General features: G+C 42.8%; 4 protein-coding genes across 13 annotated transcripts in view; 2 read left to right on the top strand and 2 right to left on the bottom strand.

Annotated features, from left to right (window-relative positions):
• The window catches only part of LOC125766470 (F-actin-monooxygenase Mical), a 61,762-nt gene extending 53,444 nt beyond the window's left edge, over positions 1-8,318 (bottom strand). For 2 of the 6 annotated variants that reach the window (XM_049432518.1, XM_049432526.1), the window contains exons 1-2: positions 7,917-8,056; positions 4,086-5,045 (exon numbers count right to left, since the gene is read on the bottom strand). The gene's annotated coding sequence lies outside the window, so the exon portion shown is untranslated. Of the gene's footprint in view, positions 1-4,085; positions 5,046-7,916 lie in introns of all 6 variants that reach the window. The other 4 variants (XM_049432474.1, XM_049432485.1, XM_049432510.1 and 1 more) reach the window with 4 other exon arrangements.
• A 907-nt stretch (positions 8,319-9,225) lies between these two features.
• LOC125766648 (xylulose kinase) lies at positions 9,226-14,373 on the top strand. 2 transcript variants are annotated; one of them, XM_049432877.1, is made up of 5 exons: positions 9,226-9,380; positions 9,449-10,602; positions 11,086-11,207; positions 11,270-12,094; positions 12,871-14,373. In XM_049432877.1, exons 2-5 carry the CDS (start codon positions 10,552-10,554, stop codon positions 13,541-13,543), a joined length of 1,671 nt encoding a protein of 556 aa, XP_049288834.1. In that variant the 5' UTR covers positions 9,226-9,380; positions 9,449-10,551; the 3' UTR covers positions 13,544-14,373. The 2 variants fall into 2 exon arrangements, with proteins under 2 accessions (XP_049288834.1, XP_049288842.1); XM_049432885.1 differs by lacking the exons at positions 9,226-9,380; positions 9,449-10,602 and adding an exon at positions 10,636-11,000.
• Positions 14,374-14,472: 99 nt separating this feature from the next.
• On the bottom strand, positions 14,473-23,759 carry LOC125766673 (tektin-3-like). 3 transcript variants are annotated; one of them, XM_049432907.1, is made up of 7 exons: positions 23,315-23,759; positions 23,036-23,223; positions 15,666-16,493; positions 15,485-15,594; positions 15,227-15,398; positions 15,023-15,159; positions 14,473-14,943 (listed from the first exon to the last, which is right to left on the bottom strand). In XM_049432907.1, the coding sequence occupies exons 2-7, from the start codon at positions 23,153-23,155 to the stop codon at positions 14,715-14,717; spliced, it is 1,596 nt and encodes a 531-aa protein (XP_049288864.1). In that variant the 5' UTR covers positions 23,156-23,223; positions 23,315-23,759; the 3' UTR covers positions 14,473-14,714. The 3 variants fall into 3 exon arrangements, with proteins under 3 accessions (XP_049288864.1, XP_049288865.1, XP_049288866.1); XM_049432908.1 differs by having other exon boundaries at positions 23,320-23,759; XM_049432909.1 differs by lacking the exons at positions 23,036-23,223; positions 23,315-23,759 and adding an exon at positions 19,823-20,337.
• Positions 18,617-23,766, top strand: part of LOC125766914 (uncharacterized) — a 393,268-nt gene continuing 388,118 nt past the window's right edge. For both annotated transcript variants that reach the window (XR_007418706.1, XM_049433014.1), the window contains exon 1: positions 18,617-18,660. Coding sequence is in view for 1 of the 2 variants with exons in the window: in XM_049433014.1 (XP_049288971.1) it covers positions 18,639-18,660 (22 nt within the window). In the remaining variant the exon portion in view is untranslated. The remainder of the gene's footprint in view (positions 18,661-23,766) is intronic.

Here is a 23,766-nt window from a genome sequence, read left to right as displayed (position 1 = left end):
ATCAATCACAGCATCAGTATCTTCAATATTAAAAGCTGGCATGAGGTTTGCAGAGCTCTAAATCAGAATCAAACTAGAGCTAATAGATCCAAAAGATCTACTAAATATTCTTCAGTATATTAGAGCTGTGCTACATCTTTATCTTCAGAGACCTGAGATCTGACTTTAAGTCTAGAACTCCTCCATGAAGTAACTGCACAACTAGTAGGTGATGTAGTCGGGTCATACAAGACTTCACGGGATATATGATCTAGATAAAACTGACTCCTTGAGGAGGTAAAGAGGTAACTTCAATACCCTGGGCTCTATATCAGTATGAAATCTTCAGGATTTTCTTTAGCCATTAATCTGTTCTATCTGTTAAGAAATAGATATTAAACCTGTTTTATATCAAAATCCTCACCCCATCTGGAGAACACATCAGCGTTAGAAGAGAAATAATAACTTCATTAAAAAATAACCCTATAGCCTGACTGTAATAAGGCACCTTCCGGGTACAATAGTGACTAAACCCAATTTACGTTAACGTCACGACAAATAAACAGTACCCGGTGAGAAGTTGTTTATTGAATGGGAATAATACTAACAGAACCTGCAAGAACGTTCACTGATTGCTAATGACAGCTACATCAGCTTCACCTGGCGCACGCGTGCCAGGAAGTGTGGGCGTACATACCACGCGCAGAGGGCTCTCTAAGCATCCTTTCTGTTTGTAGTTGCAAATGTTGTTTTTAAAACATCCAGGGTACGTGCGTTTTTTTATTAGTGTTGGACACCACGGTATGGAATAACTAATTCTCGTTAGCACCAAAACTACGTTCTGCTTTCTCGGGTAGATCCCGATGGTGTACAGCGCATAAGCGTTACTCATTAAAACTTATTTTGCATCGTTACGAGTTGCGTTTTGCTGGTTGAATGAAACATGGCAGGACGTCCAAGCGCTATCGGAGAAAAGTTCTACTGGGTAACCATTGACACGACCGGTCTTCGGATGGGAAATGCAATACAAATGAATGCAGCTGATGCAAAATATATAAAAAACATTGGTAGGAGTTTGCTGTCCAGTGTTCTGGACATGCATCAACTACCTGTGCCTGGTTTGCTAGCTCCAACTTCGATTGGTGAATAGAAGATCGAACCATAAGTTTGTTTTCCAGTTAGTTGATGCATATTAAAAACTCTGCTTATTGATTCTTACCAATCAATGCGTAATGCCTTGGGGCTATTCCTTCAACTTCAACTGCTTCGTACTGTTGCAGAATGGTGAGTGAACATTATCGTTCACTGATTGGAGTTCCACCGGTTCCGGTAGTGGACATCAGGTGCACATCGGGTCCTGCTGTTTTGGTTGGGCAATCAATTGCAGCAGATACAAAAACAAACTTCAACATCACATCAACGCGGTTTGGACATTCGCAAGCGTTTCCATTTCTATTGGTCGCATCAGGTGAACAAATACACACACACAGAGAGACGGTCACAAACCTGTTTGCCATTGCCTATTTCCACGTTTCACCATCTATCAGGCGCTCATACTCGGTGGCGAGTGCACCGGTACGAAACGTTGCAACAGCAGATCCGTACCGTGACCTTCGCATCCGTGTCCAAAACAGGAAACCCACACTCCCTACTGCCACAGTACCGCAATACACTGGAGTATGCGGCTTGGGTAGCTGTTTGGACGCTGGTTGAACCTCACCAACACGGTTGGGTCTCTTTTATTTATTCGCGACGATGATGTTGTTCGATTTTTATTGGGCAATAAATTCATAAGCTTCGGCCTTCTTTCGACCAGAGTACGGTGGCAGTGCAAACCCCGTCGCGAGGAAGTGTCGACAAGATTCGCCTCAATTGGTTAAAGGATTTCAACAAAAGCGTCCTACGGACCGACGGCTCAATTGAGTGACAACGCTAACATGCACATGATGGCATTTAGTGCCCTGGGGGTAGTGTGTTTCATTCCGCACCAAAGCAAAATGGTTCGCATTTTGCTGTAAATTGTGCCCCGAAACGAGATAAAGACGAACGAACTGCAACCAAGCAAACATGTCTATATGTTATTGATGAACGCATCATCAATTGTTGTACGATAAAACTTCTGCAATTCCAGCAGCCTAGCAGCATTCCTTTTGGAAATTGTCTTGACCATTTCCCTAACGTTAGGTTTATATTTATGTACAAAAATAATCATGACAATCTCATCAAATGGAAAGACCGCAAGAAAGTATGCGTCATGACACCCTGGTCGCTCCCTTCGAATTAAAACGCTCTTGATGTGACACGCGGAGGGCAATCTAATCACACTGGGGGGTAATTAAAAGTTTTAACTGAGCATTTATTTGACATCAACGCGATACGTACCACAGACATATGTCCGCAATGAGTTGAATATAAAAAAGTATACACACCCTATGATGGGGTTTGGTCCACTGAAGAAGTTGCAAGAACAGAAAAGTTTAGCAATACTTTATTAATATTTAGAAATTGAAGAGATACATTTTGGGTTAAATATCCATTTTTGAAGCCTAACATATGACGTACAACGCATGTGAATATTTATTTAGGTCTATTTGTAATCTGATGCTCAAGCATAAGGCACTGGAAGTCATCAGTGAGAAAGGTAATGTTTTGTACTTATAATATTGAAGCTCTCACAGGTTTAGAAGCAATCGTATGGGCAACAATGTCCATAAAAGGGAATCTTACAATGACAGTAATCGTGATGCGTGGACATCATCAACGACTCAGGTCGGAGAGTCATGTCGCAAATCCTGACGTTAAAGGACGTGCACCCAAAAGTGGAACATTCCAAGCGAATTAACTACCCCGCTGACCCTAACCTTGACATAGTGAATCCTTCTTTCCATCCTGGAGAGGAAGAGTTGTTGCTTTGTATTTCTATTAGATTCGTCCCAGTTCCAACCGATATGCAATACCTTGGCATTATTCGCTACCAACTATTGTTTGGTTTCAACTCCGTTCCGAAAAAGGGAGTAAGAGGAGCATCTGAAGGACACTCTGGCATCTTCCGCCCCTTAAATGTGTGACATGTGTGCTGTACACGCTGACCAGGGTTACCACCATCGTTACGCTCTCGGAAGCGGTATCTTTCGATCACCAAAGGCTAGCCATACGGTACGGAATGTCTAGGTTGCGTTGGTGATTATATGCCGGAGCGCACTTCAAAAAGGGCATACGGACGTACCGGGCGCAGTACAATGCGGAACTTCGGACCCGTCGGAATCTTGACGATGTCGGATGCAGCCCCGCAAACGGTAGCGAACATCACGCCGCACAGCTGATAAGGGATCAATACGGCAAACCCCTGTGCGCTTCCGACACAGTCGTACACACGCCATTGACCTTGGGTGGCTGATCAGGTTTTCCTCTTTAGGACATCACATTTCGTCTGCGTCCTCTGCATGACGGATTGGTTTGCGAAAAGTATCCGCTTGGTTCAAAACCAAAAATGATGTGCTCCAGCTTGTACACATTAAAAATAAGCGAAGAGAGTAATGCTGAGGATAGACTCTTGCAATTCTTTGTTTTACAAGTACGAACAAACTTCAATTTAAAATCGGGTACAATTTCAAACAAGCCTAACATTTTGAGGCCTAGTTCAGGAACATTGGACGACGCAGTGCGTAATAATGCTGTATGCTTATCTAAGTTCCATATAAATCGTCCGTGTCCAATAAACAAGTTTTGTCTACGCCATCCTCAACAACTGGTAGAAATCATCCATCAATCAACAGCGTTATCGTCGCTTACAAGGCAGTTTACTGTTTTTGAATCAGTTTTCAAATAATTTACTACTAAGCGACATATGTTTATAGGTTCCTCAACAACCATTTAATTAGATGTACATGTATTGTACATGTGACATCTTAGTTGATTAAAGATTTACTGAAAGATAGTCTCAAAATTTCCTTAACGGATATAATTGGTAATTGGTTTTACCAACGCTTTCATGCTAGTATTATTTTATATTATATTTTTTTTAACAGACCCACACGCATCTTTTGCCGTTCCGTTTAGCCTTCACCTGAAGAATCGATCAAGCGTTCTTCAGCATTGTCACTCACCTGTAGCGGAAGAAGATTCAGATAGTTGAACCAACAGCCCAACGAACCACAGCCTCTTTACCGACTGCTACTGCTGATGCTGCCCGTCTCTTACACTCTCTCACTCCGCACTCCTTTCTTTTCTCCCTCACTAGCTCTCTCTTTCGCTCCCTTTTCTTTTTTTTTCGCTGGTGCTCTATCTTTTGTTCTGAGAATGTGGTCCAGCTGACTGCTGGACCTCACACACACGCGCTCAACTCACTGCTGCGGTAAAGGCACACGCACGCGCCTACACCGTACATGTACAAGAAACACAAACACACACACACGGAACTACAAAACACACATACACGCATGCACAAACACACGTACACAGGTCACTAGTCGATGTGAAACGAAGCGAATTGCCGGTCCACCCGTAACGGGACCGATGAACAGTGCGTCGACACACACAGTCAGCAAAGCGGGGAGTGTGCGCGGCGCGCGCGCGGGAGGGTTCCCCAGGAGTGTTTAGTTGATTGTTCGGCTTCCGGCGCTCGTTCTCTTTCTCTCCTGTGTGTGTTTTGTTGTTGTTGTTGTTGTACGCTTGGTTGATGGACGGCGACGGGCCCCAAAGGCCCCCCCTGAACTACTCGTAGCGCTCGTAGCTATCTCTTTCGCACCGCTTCGATTGATTGCTTCGTTGCAATCTTTCGGCGAGTATTTCACGGGGTTTTGGGGCGTGCGTGTGTGATGGGTTGGTTGAAGGATTCTGTTTTGCGATTGCGCTTACTATTTCTTCTTCCTTTTTTGTTGTTGTTGTTGAGAGGGCACTACCACCACTACACCACTGTGTTCACTACGAGTGTGTAAAGAGCCGGCAGGATCGCTTGTAGCACTGCCAAAGGACCATATTTCACTAGGTATAGGATGCGTAAGCAGGTGTAGCTTTTGTCTTTGCTGATTGCAGTGTTAGGTCCGCGCACAGCAAAACGGTTACTGCTAAGTGAGAAAGATTTATAGATTTAGGAGCTAATATTACTGAATGCTGGTCAGTGGATGTCGGTGCATTTCTTTGCCAGCAGTCACATTGTTTTATGATTTTCTTTTTCCTTTGTTAATACTAATCTAATCTTCCAGCTGTGAGTAAACATTACATTCAAAGTAGGATGATCCCATGACAATAAATAAAACAAATATTAAACGGAAAACCCTTAAATTTGTATAAACCCTAGCATACAACAGGGAAGGTTTTAACTCCTGCATTCAATATCGAGCCAGCCAAGAATATAACCCCCTTTAAAATGATATATCACGGTCGTTAATATCATATAAATGACTAAAATTACTAACTTTTCTTTACTTCAAAGTAAAGTAAACTTTTCTAACTTCAAAGGTTAACATATCAATTCGAATTTTTGCTTCAGCAAATATAAATAATAGAACAACTTTTTATCTATGTAATCCTGTCATTATCACTCAAATATTTGGCACGTACATATATTATTCCTAGGAAAGAAAAAAAAACCAGTATCGCACAGGAGAAGAAAGAGATAAAGAGAAGAAAAAGAAGAAGAAAGAAATAATGCTTAGTAATCGTTAAAGGTTCCGCATAAAGGTGGTAAATGCATTCGAAGAGAGAGAGAAGAAAAAAAAGAAACTTATCAGCAAAACCACACCGGGCCAATCCCACCCAATATACACGGTCGAAAGGAAAACGCATTACGCCGTTGCCTGCCGCAACACCTTAAGAAAGGAACGATTTGGTTCGGGTTTCGGGGGGGTTGAGGAAATGGTCAAGATTATTTTCATTCCACTTTAGCCCGTTTGTACACGAATTTTCACCGCGTGCTCTAGAAATCGAGTTTGGAGCACAATCAGCTGAACAGAAAGCTGAAATTTAATTGCAAAACAAATAACAAAATTCGCTTGTGATTGCGGGAAGGCAGGTGGGACGAAGGGTGTGAGGAATATAAATTCCAATTCCTCCGCAAAAGCAAAAGATGCAGCCCACCATTTTTACACTAGACACTAGTTGGGCCGTTCTCTGTGTGCAGTGTGGTAGAAGATATTTTATAAACTTCAAAGATATAGAAAAAAACGAGAACATGCGACATGTGGTTAAGATGTCAGAATTAAAACCATGGGTGGGTACGAACTAGTTTATAAAATGTTGAAAAACATAATAATAAAAGAAGAAAACCTCATTATGACACTTTTGACACATCTTTAGCATGTGTGTGTGTGTGTGTGTTAAAAAATCTTTCTTTACAGTGAAATCATTCCCGAAAGACCGAACTCGCCTTTCCGCATATCAGCAAATGGCTTATCCTGGAAGCTTCTCTCTCACAAAAAAAACTGGAAAAAGAAGAAAAGATTCGATTTTCTGCGAACGATAAAAGGGCAGATAAAAGGGTTGACACTTTGATAGCACAAAAACCCAAAAAGGGGAATGACGTATTCTTCGTATGCATTGTTTGTTTTAATTTTCAAAACTCCACAGGATCGACCAAAGAGATAAGCAAGAGCTGCCTTCATTTTGTTCCACCAGCAGACCCGTCCAACGCCATATTTGGTGTGATTTCAATCGGTGTGAAGGAGGTGGGGGGGGGGGGGGGGGGGGGGAAACATTGACGCACCAAGGGGAATGGTTTTTGTTTGTAAATGTTTTATTTCGTTCTTGATTTTTGCGGGTAATGCAGATTTACATTAGAAAGAATTTCATGTACAGCTCAATAATCGGTGGTATCGATTTGATGCATAAAATGATTTTCATCATCACTAAAAAGGTTCTTCCTCCTCCGGATCGCATAGTTTTCGTAGTCTGGAGCTTACATTCCGGTGCGTTCTCAGCTCTGGTCTAACCAGGGGTACGTCGGGCATTGCGCTATTTTTCCCCCAACGGTGGAAAGTATCGCAGAAATAATAAAAAAAAAGCTGGTACCACATTTTTCCACTCCAGTCTGTGACTCGTGCGAATCATGTGAAAGCCCTCTCCAAAAATAAAATGATATTGCCAACAGTAAACAACAAAAAAAACACACATCAACCCCCATACACACGGGACACGCATAAAGAGCGGCGCTACGCACACCAACAACATAATCACACATACAGTGTGCCGATGGTTAAATAAAGAGACGCAAGAAAGAGGGTTTACGATAAGGTAAGCGAAAGAACGAATGGGAATGATGAGTTATTGCTTTTCACAGCATTAAAAAACATATTTACGAGACCGCATGGATCGTGCAATAGCCGTATATATTTATATTTGTTGCTTCCATATTTTTGTGTAGTTTTTTAAATAAATGAAAACTTTAACAAGTCTCAACACTCAAACCCGCCTAACAGTACGCCTTTTGCCCACCAGACACCCGTTTAGCCGATTTGGTGACCGAATGGTAACATTCTTCAGGGCACACACGGTGTACCATTCACTGACGACCCCACGGACACGAACGCACACATCGCACGCACACGAGCGCAAATCCATAAAACCCCTGCGCGGCCACTCCCGGTCACGCACCAGGTATAGGACGGGACGGGAATGGGACGGGTTTTGTTTTTGCTGCATAGTACTATTGTCCATGCTTCTTCACGTGTCCCCATTCAGCACCTATTTGCATTCAACACACACACACAGAAAAAAAACACGCACACAGTGACACAGGGTAGCATAGAATGCACACCAGTTCAGCGGTTTTTTGTTCGAAACGCTCTGCACGCAGCATAACAACCCGCGGGGTGCTCATTGATCGATTCATTTCTTGAGGTGGCTAAAAACAATCGCTTAAAAGATAAATGTTTGCGTACGTGCGGTTCCCCTGGTTGGCGGGTTTTGGGGCAGACACCCGCCTCGAATTGGCCACTTACCGTCGATTCCGGCGATGTTACTACTGCTGCTATGTTGGCTATGCTGCTATGTTCGATGTGCGGCGTGGCTTCGCACAACAAATTCCGAGAACGACTGAGCTGATGTTGTACACAAAATATAATGTTTAAATCCATCGGTCGGGCCACCGTCGGGCGGAGCGAGACCAACCTATCAGCGACGCATCGGGCGGTCGCATTTCCTCCTTGGCACCCAATATCGAGCTGCCACAGTACGGATGGACCTGTTATAAAATAGCCCGATCTGTACCCTACGCCCGGTGGAAATACAAGGACAGCATTATCCTGAAACCTCATCTCCTCTCTTTCGTGCAGTTTATTGGCCGATGATACACACGCGTATACCTTAAATCCCTATCCCTACGCAAGAAACAATTTACCACGTGCAAACCCACCATAATCCCTTAATTTCATATTTTTAAATATTAGGGGTGAATATAATTATGGTGAATATGTTGGTTGTTTGGTGAAAATGACTCACTTTTGCTCACGACCCAACTACTACTTTTTTTTATTTATAGAATCTTGCTTATTTACATCTCACATTAAAAAACGGTCTGTATTATGTTTTTATTTTAAATAATTTACAACACTGAAATGTTGTTAAAATATATAAATTTTTGGCTAAAGTCTGAAACACGACCCCCCCCACTCACGGGCACTCATTTGAGTGACTTTTTTTCGTGCAGGGTGGTTCGAAATCGGTTGCGTGTTTTTTAATTATGTTTCGAGACACAGACACCTGAGGGCATGGCCGTCCAAGAAGAAAATGTAGCAATTGGTGCCATCTATCGACCACAGGTCAAAGATTGGCGATCCGTTGGAGCTTTCGCGAATAGCTCCGGCCACAGACATGGTAGCGATTAGTGGTGCATGGACGAAATCTAGCCACAAATGCCATCTAGCCATGGCCAGAAGAAAGTGTGGCGATATCTTGGATACCGGCGGAGCTATGGGGCAAAGTCGGGCCAAAAATGAGGAAAATTTTACGGTTTCACAAACAGCGTATGGAACTTGGTTCCTCGATGAATAAATCACTTTTCACTATGCGAAAACCTCCTTACAATTTAATAGTAATTGTAAAAAAAATCAAATTCAGGCCACATTGCATAGTCTCCGAACCACCCTGTACGAAAAATTGACACGCAGATGAGTGACCGTGAGTGGGGGGGGTCGTGTTTCAGACTTTAGCCAAATTTTTTAAAATTATTGTTAGTTGGGAAATTTGTTATTTGGGTTATTTATTTCGTGTTGAACATACAGGTAACCGTTAGGCACACTGTTGTCATTATAAAAATGGTCGACAGTTGGTTGCCATTTTATTTGTAAAATAGTTTCGTTTTTGGCGTCGGTTGCTGTTTTTAGAATAATAAGCCTTAAATTAATTGTGTAGCCATTTCATAATTCTATAGTTAAATTATCACCGAAACAAAATGGCAGACAAAGGTATGTTAACTTTATTATTTACGGAATGAAATGTGTTTTCTTATCCCTGTATCTGTCTATCATTTCAGACCGCATATCCTTTCTCTGTTCCGATGAAGCGAATGTTGATGAACCGAAGCAAGGCAACAATAAAGAAAACGCTAATGCCGGGTTGAAAACGGTTGGTGTAGAATGGGACACAAACCAGCAAAATCAGCAACGAGCGCCAAAGTTGACCGTATACGAACGAAACTACCAGTTCGCACGTGTCTATGAAAATAAGCGTTGCGCGCTGAAAGCCGAAAAGGATGCGGTTGCGAAAAGCCAGCGTCAGTTTAAAGCAACACCGATGCCCATCGCACAAACTCCACCGAAAACGCAACATTTGCCTAAATTCACTATCCCGTGCACGCCGTTAGTATTGAAGCGTACACCTCATTCCACAAGAAAGAACTGATTTTCATCAGATGGGGAATATATTGCCAACGTAGTCAGCATAGTTTGTAACCGCTAGTCCGTGTTTTAGCGAAATTTTTACCACATTACAATTTACTTATCATGTTCCGTATCATTTAAAATGTTTCATCGCTAAATAACAATGTAATGAAATGTAATAGAAAGAAGAATAACATAGAGTTGTAATAAATGAAACGGAAATGATAACATTTACTTCAGGGAAGGAGAAGTTTGTGCCAAATTTTGTGTTGAAAAGTATGTAAAATTTGATCATAGACGTTTTAGATGTTAAACAAATCAAAAAGAACCTAACCAGTGGAGACGAAACGTATTGAGAAGCATTCAAATTCAAACTATTAATTCCCAACCTTGCCGATGGTGCGGCGTTGTCTATTTAACTTGACTGCGTCTGGCGTAAATTGACAGATTGCGCTACGACGACGAAACCATCAAAATGTAAACAGTTGTCGGTGGCCAAAGAAGCGGTCCACCACCGCCAGATCATTGCCAGCCGTAGGTGAAACGTGAGCTACCGGATTACTGCAAACAGCCGCACAGTTTTTGCAGGCTGCTGTTGCTTTTACTTCCAGCAAACTACATAAAGTGTGATATCCGGTTGCAACCCTAGGTACCAGTCCCCGGTGCTTGGAGAGAGAGAGCAGACATCCGATACATTCTGTGATATAAACCTATACGGTCGCTTCTGTGATACATCCGGTTCCGGCACCAATCAACCATGCAATCGGAAAACGAAACCTACCTTGGACTGGACCTCAGCACGCAAAAGGTAAGGGAGGTCCGGAGTGTTTCAATGTGACCTTCCGCTCTCCTTCACGGCACGGTCCCAGCAGGGTGCAGGGTCATCAACGCCAATCAACGTCGTGTTCCCGCTTATCTTGGTGCTGTTGTAAAATGTCGATTCGTAAAATAATTTCCACATTATCAACAGCTTGAAAGAATGTTTTGCTTTTGGTGCTTTTGTCTTTTAAACGCACGAGATTATCGCCATCGTGTCGCTTTGGAAGCTCGGCGTGCTCTGAAACCGAAACCCCGGGATGATAATGCGGCCACGTACAATGTGGGACGCGTAACGGTGAAAATTATAAAAACACAAAACTGAATAATTCGGTTACATTTGGAAACATGGTGGCTTATTTTCAATTCGATTGATTACTTTGATGTTGGGTTTGTTTGTTTTTTTTTTATATGGCACACTTTGTGCACCAAACATGTGAAGATTTCGTTTAATAAATTTATTTTCTCATTTTAGTTGAAAGCGGTTTTGCTGAACGCAAATCTGGAGAATGTTGCACACGCGGAAGTAAAGTTTGATTCCGATTTGCCAGAATTTCGTACCACCGGTGGAGTGAACGCTGGAACGGCAAAGAATGAGTAAGATTTGTTGTTTTCTTTCCTTTACTTCCTTGTTACATTGTTTTTTGTTGTTGTTATAGATTTTATGTACAACCGGTGATGTGGATTAAAGCACTCGATATGGTGCTGGATCGTATTGTGGTGCAGGGTGCCGATCTGAGTACGATAGTAGCATTGAGTGGTTCCGCCCAGCAGCATGGTTCACTGTACTGGTCCCGTTCCGGCATTGAAACGTTGCGCAATCTGGACGCGGATAAATTTCTACACACGCAGCTGGACGATTCCGCCTTTACCGTGCACCGGACACCAATCTGGATGGATGGTACTACCGGTCGGCAGTGTGAAGAAATGGAAACGGGTGTCGGTGGCCGGGAACGCATGGTACAGATCACTGGTTCGCGTTGCTACGAACGGTTTACCGGGCCACAGATTAGGCGTATCTTTCAGCAGCGCCCGGACTGTTATCGGAATGCGGAACGCATCTCGCTTGTGAGCAGCTTCCTGGCGTCGATCTTTCTCGGCGATATTGCACCGATCGACTGTTCGGACGGGTCCGGTATGAATCTGCTGGATGTGCATACACGCGACTGGTCAGACGATTGTTTGGCCGCTTGCGCACCGGGTTTGCGTAAGAAACTGGGCGCACCGGTACCGGCCGCGACGGTCATCGGTACCGTTGGGACGTTTTTCGTTCAGCGATACAACTTCTCCACCGATTGCCGGGTGGTCGCCTTCACCGGTGACAATCTGTCCGCGTTGGCCGGCATGAATGTGGGAAAGGACTGGTTAGCGTTATCCCTCGGTACAAGCGACACTGTGATGATGAAACTGAACGCTCCATCGAATCTGCAGGAAGGTCACGTTATGGTACATCCAACGGATGATGGATTTATGGGTTTACTTTGGTAAGTATTATCGACCATTGCTTGCATTAAATTGATTCTTTATAGAGCACTAAAAGACAAAAAATAGATTAAAACCTACTTCAATCGAGCGAACTAAATTGTTCAAGCTTTTGCCGCCTTAACCTTAAAATTTTTGTGTTATTTAAAATGAATCTACTTTTTTTCGAGATCGGTAAAAAAGAGCTTCGCTTTAGTGAAATGGCCATATTGTTTGTTTGCTCTTTATTTATTTCAGACTAGATTTGCCATATTGTTTGTTTGCTCTTTATTTATTACAGAGACTAGATTTTACGTCACGTAAAATATTGATCTAACACACGTTTGCAAGCGTTTTGCTTTGGTCGTAAAGCTGGTTTGATGTACTTACAGCTTTTGTCTTTTGCCCTTACGCACACTTATAGAAGGGAAATAATCTAAAATGAATGTCATTTTATACGTACTAGAAGAGTGTTGTATGTCCGCCATATTTTCAATCTAATCGAGTTTGATTTATTAACATAAAATGCGATAAGGTTCCGTGTGTGTGTTTTTTTTTTACTTTTACTGTTCCGTAAACAACTCTACTTTTATTGTTTATTTTTGCATTAGCGTTTATAATCAGTATCATGTATCATCATCACAGCGATGATACGGATTGTTTGACGCGAATGATTAGTAAACAGTTGATAAAAAAAATATGTTTACTTTCCTTTACGATTGCTTCATTCACGTTGGAAAGCTTCGAAGCTTTGATGTTTCGTAATAATTTACTTGCATTTTCTTTCCTTTACTTTTAGCTTTCGCAATGGTTCGCTGGTGCGCGATATCTTCAAGCGTGCGGAAGCGAATGATAATTGGGAAAACTTTAGCGAACTGCTCGATTCAACGCCCCGCGGTAACTTTGGCAATCTGGCGTTACATTTCCTTTCGAAGGAAATTCTACCACCGGTAAAAGGTTCGCTGCGATGGAATAAAAATTCGGCCCTCGCGAGTGTGGAGCTTGCGAAGGGTGTGCTGAAGTATAGTTCACCGCAGACGGAAATCCGGGCACTTGTTGAGGGCCAGATGTTGACGCGTAAAACGTACGCGACCGAGATGGGTTTTAGCTTTGGGGAAAATACGAAAATACTTGCGACCGGTGGTGCATCGGCGAACCGTTCTATACTGCAGGTCGTATCCGACGTGTTTAATGCGCCGGTGTACACGCAGAAAACGACCGAGGCGGCATTGATTGGGGCTGCGTTTCGTGCCAAGTATGTGCTGAGTGTGGCACGCGCGAGGGAAAACCCGTGCACCGATGGTAAGGGTACGATGAACGCGCCCGGACCGTACTATGACTTTATAGCAAATCTGTTACCGCACTCGGTGACGCGCGTGTGCGATCCGAGCAAGGATAGTGAGGAAATTTACGGTGCAATGGAGGAACGATACCGGGCAATGGTTAGCTTCATGATGGAGCAGCAGGATTAGTGAGCGGTTTTAATGTGCGTTAATTGTAAGCGTAAACACTACCCAGTTTTGGTCTACATGATAGCAAACAGCAAAGTGGCAATTGTGCAAGAAATAGCAAACAGTGAAAGCTTTTTTGAGCTATATTTTTATAGCAAGTTTATAGTTTTTTTTCTATTTTTTTTCTACTGCATTTTGAGTAGTACAGATAGAGCTGAGCTGAAAATTCCATTATTTTTTTATTTTATAAAATATTAAAAAAAAATATTTTATTTTAGTATAGTAGTCGCATTTACAACCAAAATTATTTATCTAAATTATAGCAATTTTTACACAACCAGACAGCTACTTACACACAACTAGAAGTGGCGAATCTTACAAATTAAAAGAATTTGTTGTGTTGCTATCATGTAGATTAAATCGTCTAACTTTAGGGACCAGCGTACTAACAATGTTCAGACTTACACATCACACAATAATATGTGTCCCGAAAGGACTTTAAAATCTTGAGCTTGGATCATGCGGCGGTCGAAAAAAAAAACCAACAAACACTCCCAATTTTTAGCTTAATCTACATTCCATATCCGGTGATAGCTAGTAGGCGCATTTCGTGGTTTTACACACGCCCCCACCCAAGTGTATAGGAGCAAGTAGTTAACGTAACAAAATTGTCCTGTAATGATTTATTAGACAATAATTATTGTGCGCACGAGAGAGAGAGATAAAGAGACGATAAACAGTTACTTATTTTATTATGCTCTTTGTTATATTGTACCATTGCTAAAGCTTCTTGTTATCGACTTCTATTTTTTTTTGTCAAATAAATCACAAATCAATGACCAAGTACCCAAGCAGAATGTGTGAGAAAATACATTTGAAAATAGCTTAGTAAATATTTCGAACACCCTTCCCTTGGTGATATTTTATCAATATAACTACACTCTAGTACATTTGTCTGGAAATCTAACAAATTCAACGATGTGGAGCTTTATTGGGGGAGTGTTTTTTCCTTCTCCCATACGTGTAGTAGCGGAACCGCGCGTCCTCTAACGCTTTTCAGTGCGCTACCAGTGATAAGATACGTTTGTTTTTTTTTTTAATATCTGTAAGTATTTATATATGTATAGTAGAAGCAGAACACAACGGAGTCAAGCCTGGAGTCCGGGGAACCGATTAGACATATTGGACGGGTTTAATATTTAATCGTGTTGTTCACGGGGAAGGAACGCCGCAACCCCATGCACTTTTCGCGATCGATAAACAGTGCGTCCACCTTCTGCTTCAGGTTGCTCTCGAGCTGTGACTTGGTGCGGAGCAGCTGCTGATGCTGCGCTTCCGCTTCCTGCAGCTTGCGGTGCAGTGTCGCAACCGAGTCCTGAATCGTACAGACCTCCTCCACCAGACGCAGGTGAGCGTTGTCACTGTAAGTAGGGAATAAGCAACGAGGAAGAAGCAGAATTATTGAGAATAGTTTCTTGGTACTATTGAAGAGATACCTACCGACACATCTCGATACCGGGTCGGTGTGCTCGCGCTTCCAGACGTGTTTGGGCGACCTTCATTGGGTTTGATTTGTCGTTAATTGCCTTCCGCAGCAACTCGATGTGCTTCTCAACGTCAAATATTTCCTGTTGGGTCTGTGTAAAAAAAAAGTCCAAGGAATAGTGTGAGGTCTATTGGGAATGTTTCAGTCTGGGATGTTACCTTGTGGAGATGCAGCTGCATCTTGCTCTTTGCTTCCAACATCTCGGAGGCACGATTATTGAACGCGTTGTTTGTGTTACTCCAACAGTCCCATACGGAGGTGGCTACAGCGTTGATAAGTGATTCCGCATCACTTCGCAGCTGACAGGATTTCGATCTTTCCGAATGTGAGCTTGTTTTGGGGAGGAGGAAGATGTAGGCATTTTGGAGATTAAGAGATTAAGATGAAGTGGTTTGTGGTAATTGGGTGTCCCTTACTTGTTAATCCGTGTACTACTGGAACCGGACCATGTACCTGGTGTACTGACGGTTGGGTCATATTTCTCGATTCCACCGTAGTAGTTAATGCCTCGGCTATAGTTGTTAAGCTATCGAAGAGATCACAAACACAAAAACCATCAGATGTAGGAACTATTCATCTTAACGCCTCTCGCCCTACCTGGTGACAGATGGAGTCGATACCGAGTGCCGACTCCTTGTGGCTGATGTCATCCTCCAGGGAGTGTTGCGCCGCGCGACAGTCCGCCAGCTGCTTCGTGATCTTCGCCAACAGCTGGGAAAGCTTTTCCTGGCTTGCGCGTAAATTATCCACCTCCACCAGCAGGCTCTTCTCGACATGATCGTGCACGAGCTCGATGCCCTTGCGCGACTCCCGATGGTACAGACATTCCTGGGCGATGTGCAGCGGTGGTTCGAGATCCTGCAGCGCTTTCTGCACGTTCCGCTTCGTATCGGTCAGCTGGGCCGATTCGGCAATCAGCTTCTCCAGCTCGGTCGTTAGCTCGTTGCGCCAGAAGGTGATGTCGGTGATACGTTCGCCCAGTCGCCGTGCCGCATCACGCTGACCCTGGGACGTTTTTTCGTCCGTTTCGCGCATCAACCGTACCGCCTCGGAGCGTACCTTCTCCGAGTAGTTACGGTTCTTGTCCGCGTCCGCGTACGTACACACGTTCGAGGTGGTCCACTCGTTCGGCGTGTAGCGCGTGTACAGGGCGGCCCGTGCAGCATGCTGTGGGTTGCGCTCGAACCCGGTTACAAGATTCGGAAAGGTGACCGGATCGGAACACATGGCGGACGGTGAGTATGACGATGCTACCAGCTGGTTGGTGATCGGTTGCTCATGCAGTGGGGTCACTTCAACCGCTTCGTATCCCATGGTAGGGCGCCACGGATGAGAACGTGGCGTTTGATAGAAGGTACCGGTTTTTGCCGGCGGTCCGGAGATTTGCTCCATGTTATGCGTTGCGTGTGTTGTCGAACTCCAGGGCTTGAAGCAGTAGCGGAAAATAAGTAGGAAAGGTAATAGAATAGTGAGATAGCGTTAATAGGGAAGTTGAAACGTTTTGGATGGTATTTCTTGAAGATTTTTTTTCGTGACTTTCAATATTTTGGTGTACAGAACTTTAGGACAATAAGACCAGTGGCGGATTTAACTATAGGCGGAGTAGGTGATCACCTAGGGCCTCCCCGGGGAATATTGGTAGCAGAAGAAAACCTTTCTTCTAGCCACAGCACACCCGCCAACATGCTGGTACGGGAAAGGGAGCCCTTTTTTGAAACAAATTCTTTGCCAGATGATCGAACTAATATCCTTTTATTTAATAAAAATTATATTAAGTATAGATATCTACATGGATTGAGAAAGAAAAAAGCATTAGAAAAAAAGTTTGCTAAACAAGTAATTTGTAGATACATTTAAGTGTTAGACAAATCTCTTTAAAACGTTTTTTTACTTATCACAAAAATAATGTGTTATTTTATTAAATAATTTAAGAACGGATTTGATCCAAAGGAGCGAAGAGTTTTTTTTGTACGCGGCTTTATTAATTGAACTGTCAGTGAGGAGAGAGAGCGAAGTGTGCGTGAAAGAGTGAGATGCGAAAGATATGATCAGGCGACCGCTTCGGCAATTATCGTTGTGTAGGTGTGGCATGATAACGAAGCAGACGAGATGATCACGAGATAAGGAGCAATCGGGATCAGTATCGATCGGACACCACTACGCTTAAGTACTGCGAAAAAGCACGCGGTTCGGGACAGAAAAGGAAGAACATTTTACAAGAGTTTTTTGTCTTTTTGGATGCTAAAAAGTGGATCAAGGATATTATTTCATTCCAAAGAATGAGTTGTACAACAATTTATGTCTTGAAATGATCTTAAAAAGTGAATTATTTTCCACGTGTTTAAATTGGTGCGTGCGTCGGCTTGGGTTTTGTGGCAGCGTGTGTTCACCGTGTAGCGTGTAAGTGTAAGTGAAAGAGCAATACGACTGCGTAAGCGTAAAGTGACCCAAAAAAGCTAATTCAAAAACGATTAATCAAACAAACTATTAAAGAAAATGTACTGAGGTAATGCTTTTGCCTCGTTATTAACATTTTTTCGGATCAAATTGTATCGTGGTTAAGTGATAAAAAGATTTGTTTCATCCTGCGCTTACCGACGCCGGCTGTATGGAGATGCTGGCGTCCTCACTACAACATTAACGTTATCATTCTGTCAGCGCAGTTTGCTGTACGCTAACGCCGGAGCGTACGTGTGCGAGAGAAAGGAGATGAACAGTGCATCAGTGCGTGTTACTATGCGTGTACTAAGCTTGAACAATTATTTGCATCTGTGTTGTGCAGTGAATGTTAGCAATGAGGTTGACATAAACGTTTGGTGGTATTTTTTTCGTATTCTCCGTGCCAGCTTCGGCTTGTTAATTTTTTTAATTTTTATTCGTACGATATAATGACTCATTGAGGTATGACTATTAATAAAAGTTGGTATTAATTAAAAAAACTTTCAATACGTGTTGTCGAGAGCGGTTCTCATAAAATGTACCCAAAAAACTAATGCAAGTGTTTGTTGTTTTTATTTGTTTTTGTAAAAAATGTAAGTGTTATTTTTGGTGGAAAAAAGTGTATATTGTGTAAAATTTTTAAAACTCAATGAGCATATTGCTTACTGCGTAAATTAGTGTATTTTAAAATCTGGCCATTTTAGGCGATTCTAGTTTTTAAAATGTGAAGTGTCTGTGTGTCTTTGTGAAAAATAAAAAAAGGGAAATTGTTAGTTGGTTTTTAGTGAAAAAAATGTAATATCCATTGCTTGATAAGCCTTTTGCTTATTCCTTAAAATCGTGCAGTGAAAAATGTGGCCATTTTAGTGGAATTTTAGGGCAAGTGTTTTTTTGCATTAAATGTGTCAAATCCTCTTTAAAGTGTATATGTGCCTTTGCGCCTAGAAGAAAAAAAAATGCAAGTGTGGGTTGGTCTTTAGTGAAAAAAGTTATATCCATTTTTTGATGAAAATATTGCTTATTTTGTAAAATCGTGCAGTGAAAAATGTGGCCATTTTAGGCAAGTTTTATATTTATTTAGTTTTATATTAGATGTGAAGTGTGTGTGTGTGTGTGTGTGCCTAGAAAAAAATGCAAGTGTGGTTTTACTCGGGTAAGTCAAACAAACTAATATTATAAATATCAGATTTTTATTACATTCAATTGATAGGACAATTTGAGAAAGGCTTAAACACAAAAGTTTGCCACAAAGCTGGAGTAAATTATCCCCAACAATTTTGTATTGATAGGGGCCTACCCAATAGCTCTTCTTCCTAGGGCCTCCAAGGAGTCCTTGATCCGCCACTGGCTTAGAATCTTATATCTGGATCAGTCCTTCGTCACAAGAAATAATTATGAAACTATAAAACTTCCATCATTAGTATAAAAAGATATTAACAAACACCACAGTTTAAATCTTGAAATGAAAGAATTGGACAACTACCTTTCAGAATTCAATAATTTTTCAGAACTAATGCAAAAATGGACAAAACGTGAGTATCTCAATACTTGGTTGGTGACTAAGGGCTTTCTACACGCTATTAGCGTTTAGGGGAATCTTCCACGTGTATTGTAATCCTTCTCAAAAAACCTCCAAAAAAACGCTGCGTGCTTTGGTACAGTAAAAATAAAATGCTTAAAAGCTTGTTTTGCTAATCAATATTGCTATTCCAAGCATTTGCCACTTGAAGCGCTTCAAATTGGCGCTTTATCAAAAAATAGACTCTTAAATATAACGCTCCAAGGTGGAGTAAGGAAGAGGGAGGCAAGAACGCAAAACAAACTCGTGTAAAAATGACCATTTATGTATAGAGGAGAGTTGGCTTAAAACACAAGAACTGTGGAAGAAGGGAATTTTGGGGGGCGCTGGTGGCACAAAATATGACCCCGTTTCCATAATTGGAGCAGCTACTGTCATGGCGGCCTGTCAGGTACCAGGTTGACGGCTGCTTGACGCTACCATGGCACCCGGTTTGATCGTTGACGGTGCCGCAAAACTTCACCTCCTCACCCCCGTGGTGTGTATTTTTCGCATCGACAAATCGGGCAAAACCGTGCTAAATGTCTGTGGGCAAGAAATTCCAACGCTTCTTCCAATATTGGAAAACAGGTCGATTCGGTGTGTTGTAATCCTTTTTTTTTTGGAAGAATTGGAAATCCTTGAAGAATAATTTTATTCTTCAAGAGAAACATTTTTGATTGCGATCTCGCGTTGAGTGTTGTCTCGATTTTTGGGAGAGAGTTTGGGACGAGAGTGATCTGTACAGTTTAATTACTTGCACTTCGTAGGCCATGGTTGATGGCAGCTGGACATCGATCAAGGTTCTTACACCTGCGTGCGTTTTTGGGGTGAGTGTGGCAGCACTTGTAGCAGGTTAGATATTATAATGTAAATGTTATTATAATGCTAAGCTGGCGGTATCGCTGACGGAGTCCATTAACGTCCAGGATGCTGTATCTGCTCCAGATTTTGAGGAGCAGCCTTCGAAGCGAGGATTTTGGTACAAGTCACTGCACGGCACAACACATGTTTCAGGCTCTGATGACGTCTTGCCACGCACTATTCAAACTCACGCGGATAGGTGTCACAGAGTCCGGACACTTGGACACACAAACACACGCACACAGTCACGCACTCACACACCGTCACCGTCACGCCGAGTACCAACTGGTTGGCCTCCTGCATTCGCCAACGGGCAATCGCCGAATGAGCTGCTTCCGGGTCGTGGCAGACCCATTTCTATCGTACTTGCGGTACCGTGTCTTTACACCTTTTCACCCCGGGACCTCCGGGACGTTCCACCGACACCGAAAGGCTATGCTATTTATTGCACTGCTCGGACGACTCGTTATGCTTGCGCCGCCATGTTTTGTGACTCCCTTTTTGGTGGAGGGTATTGCGAATTTCGGTGTGCTCCAAAGCAGAAAAAGGGATATACACAGACACAAACAGTGGAAAGCCCGTAATCGATCCGCCATTCCGATGGATTGAGTTGAGTTCTCTCTCCATCCCCCTCCTTCTCCCTCCTCCTGGAAGAAAAGGCAAGACCTCCATTGGGGGCTGATTTATGGATATATTCGGTGCGGGCTCCCTTCCCGCATTTATGAGCCGTGGATGTTAGCAGCAAAACTTCCGATGTATAGTTTATGATTGTGTAGCGTATTGTTTTCCAGTGCGTTGTTTTCACTCCCATCAAGTGGTTCACCTCCCTCTCTTCCCCCTCTCTGCCACCGACTGTTACCCAAAATGTTACGAACACGGATGCGGAAGAAAAGCCTCGGCACGGTTCCATGGCAGGACGGAATGGGGTTTTTTTGGGGGAGGGTGGTAGGGGATGACCTAAACAAGAATCAACAAGAACAACAGCAAGAAAAAAACACCCTCCATCGATTGCCACGGTCGCCTCGATTCGCGCTGCCTTCGGTTTGTATAATCCATACTGTCAGGGAAATCACAATTTTCCGTAGCACAAACGGTTTTACTTCTCCACCCTGAAGGGTGCCCTCCATTTTTTGTCTTGTTTCTTATCCCAAAACAAAAACCTAAGCACAACTTAATAAAAAGGGAGGAATGCAGGGGGAGGAAGAAAGGGGAGGGGGGGAGGATGAGTTAGAGGATTTAATACAACGAGGTGAAACCGGTCGTACCAACAAACGGTTGTTGTTTCGTTTTTTTTTGTTTTTCTGGTTGTTCATTTCCGCAAGCCCAATTTTGTTGCGGTGTCGTTGAAGGCTACAGGAGCCGTCTTAACTGTGGTAGTCTCGTGGTTGTAAGTTTTGCAACAGTTATGCTGAGGGAAGGATTACAACTAGCAGATTTCTTGTCGCATATCGCTTGCGAATTTTTGTGTGTATGGAGTTTTCATCTTTTCTTTTTTAAACTGTGTTATATAGAACTTTACGAAATAGTTTTATTTGATAAAAAATTAAGACACTATTTTAAATAAAATAATACTTAAAATAAAAATAAGTTAATTACGTTTAAATCTTCTTTAATTTTTTTTAATTTTGCTTACTAATATTGAGTGAGTTAAGATGATTCAGATTCATGATTCATTAATCCGTATGAATCACTTTTGTAAAACATCAAGAATTTAAATGAGTTTTCAATTCAAATGAATCTCTTTTTCTTCAAAAATCATGAATCTTGATAATCAATCAATGAATCTTTTGGGAGTCGACTCATGAGTAGTGAGGGAAAAATTATAAATTTTGCCGGAGTCGGATCGATCCGACTCCGCCGCCATCTGGAGTCGGAGTCGGAATGACTCCGGCAGAAGTGAACGAGGGGGGAGGAATGGTGTCCTGAACAATTCACAATTTACCCATGACTAGTCCGGTTCGATCGGGCTGATCCGGAATCGGAACCCATTCGGAATCGATCGGATCCATTCGGAATTGATCGGACCCATTCGGAATCGATCGGACCCATTCGGACTCGGCCGGACTCGTTCGGACTCGATCTGACTCGACCGGACTCGAACGAACACGTTGGAGTCATTTTTTTGAGTTAATCTTTCATACGCGGAGTGGGAGTGGATCCACGATTCAACTCCGGATTACAAATCGCTACTCATGAGTTAACTCATGACTCTCTCTCTCTCTTCTTGGCTTTAACGACCTTACAGACTTATATTACCACGCAGCTGGATAGTCAGTCCTTGCTACGGGGCGGACGGTCCGGATAGGATTTGAACCCGGTCCTGCCGTGTGGACCGACACTGTTTATTACATACACCATCGGACCGCCTCCTGACTCCTTCATTTTAAATTTATCAAACATAGCTTTCATTGATAAACGAAGAAAAATCTTTAACTACTCCGTGATAATTTTTTGTTTTAATAAGTGATTAAAATTCGAAATGATTTTTTTTATAATAAAATATAACAATGGACAAAACGGATAAATGCCGTAATAATTAATCATAAAGTATAACAATCACAGTATAACAGTCATCTGCTTCAAGTATAAGTGTCATACGAGTTGCAGCGCAGTTACAGGTTAAATTTACAAGAATAACATTCAAGCTGTATATTAGCATAATCTTAGAGATTTTCTGTAATTCTAAACCGTTAGTTCGGTTTCGATTACAATAGCAAAGTGGATCTGTTAAAAAAGAAGGAAAAAAAACAATAAGAAGCTTTGCATTCGGCTTTACTCACTGAAGGTATTACTTTCTACTGCTCGCGGTTCAGTGTGCGTGCTTTTTTCTTTAAAAGGTCCGAAACCAACACACACACACACACGCTCTTATCTGGCTCACCATTCACCAGACGGGGCAGAGCTGGGAAAATTCACACCTACGAAGTCGAACACCTTCTACAGCGGCGTTCGGTCACTTCGGTTTTAATGTTGATTTTCCGGATCAGATAGAAAGACACGATAGGTGTACGATATGGCACCGGGACCAACCATCTTCATGGTGATACCATCATCAGCACACCAGAGAGACACACACACACACGTAGGCACACGTAGATACACTTACCAATGGTACGCTGGACTTCCGGCTCGAGTGCATGAACGTGTTGGCGTGCAGTGCCTGCGACGATAGATACGGTTCGGCCGTCGTGGCATCATAGTCACTGGCTCCTTCCCAGCACAACATTCGGTTCCGGGCAAATTGTGCGGGCGTACCGTAGAATGCAACCAGCGAACTCGGCCAAGTAAATGTGGCTGTGGGTTGCAAAACAATTTCCACCACACATCAGCCTACGCATCTTTACGTCCCCTCCCTTCCCTCTCTTCCCCCTTCCCTGAAACTGACCTTACCAGCAAAAGTTTTCACCAACTACAAAAAAAAAGACAAAATCTCACCACTAGAAGCACTCGACCACCGTGGAGCTGATTAGATCGGGCATGCTTATGCCTTCGCTGCCATCGTTGGAATATTTGAGACCGCTACGGTCTTCGTCCCGTAACTGTTTGGCAGCTTGGTTAACTTGAGGATTGAGCTTTTTCGCCCTTTTAGCTAGAGAGGCTCAAAGGGATCGCGGCGCTTTACGCGAGCGAAACCGTTTTCACATCCGGCCACCATTGTTCCCCTTCTCCTCCCTCCTTCCCTCCCTCTCTCCACCCCTCTCCTTTCTACCCGTTTCGTGCAAAAATATAGGACAACAATCGATGCGCATGCAACCGTATCGAATCGGTACGGGCCCCGTATCGAAACGAGGTCAACTACGATTAAACAACCATTTCGCCCTATCTATATCGGCACTA

This window comes from Anopheles funestus, chromosome X (assembly GCF_943734845.2).
Source record: "Anopheles funestus chromosome X, idAnoFuneDA-416_04, whole genome shotgun sequence".
Classification (NCBI taxonomy): Eukaryota; Metazoa; Arthropoda; class Insecta; order Diptera; family Culicidae; genus Anopheles; species Anopheles funestus.
This window is presented reverse-complemented; position numbering and strand designations above follow the sequence as displayed.

Excerpts from the sequence above, each read along its gene's own strand:
- LOC125766648 (XM_049432877.1), top strand. The coding sequence starts at position 10,552 with ATGCAATCGGAAAACGAAACCTACCTTGGACTGGACCTCAGCACGCAA. Across the intron at positions 11,208-11,269 it reads GCTGGAACGGCAAAGAATGA|ATTTTATGTACAACCGGTGA; the intron begins GTAAGATTTGTT and ends TTGTTGTTATAG. Across the intron at positions 12,095-12,870 it reads GGATTTATGGGTTTACTTTG|CTTTCGCAATGGTTCGCTGG; the intron begins GTAAGTATTATC and ends CTTTACTTTTAG.
- LOC125766673 (XM_049432907.1), bottom strand. The coding sequence starts at position 23,155 with ATGTTGTGCTGGGAAGGAGCCAGTGACTATGATGCCACGACGGCCGAA. Across the intron at positions 16,494-23,035 it reads GGAAGTCCAGCGTACCATTG|CCCTGGAGTTCGACAACACA; the intron begins GTAAGTGTATCT and ends TACTGCTTCAAG. Across the intron at positions 15,595-15,665 it reads TCGACTCCATCTGTCACCAG|CTTAACAACTATAGCCGAGG; the intron begins GTAGGGCGAGAG and ends TCTCTTCGATAG.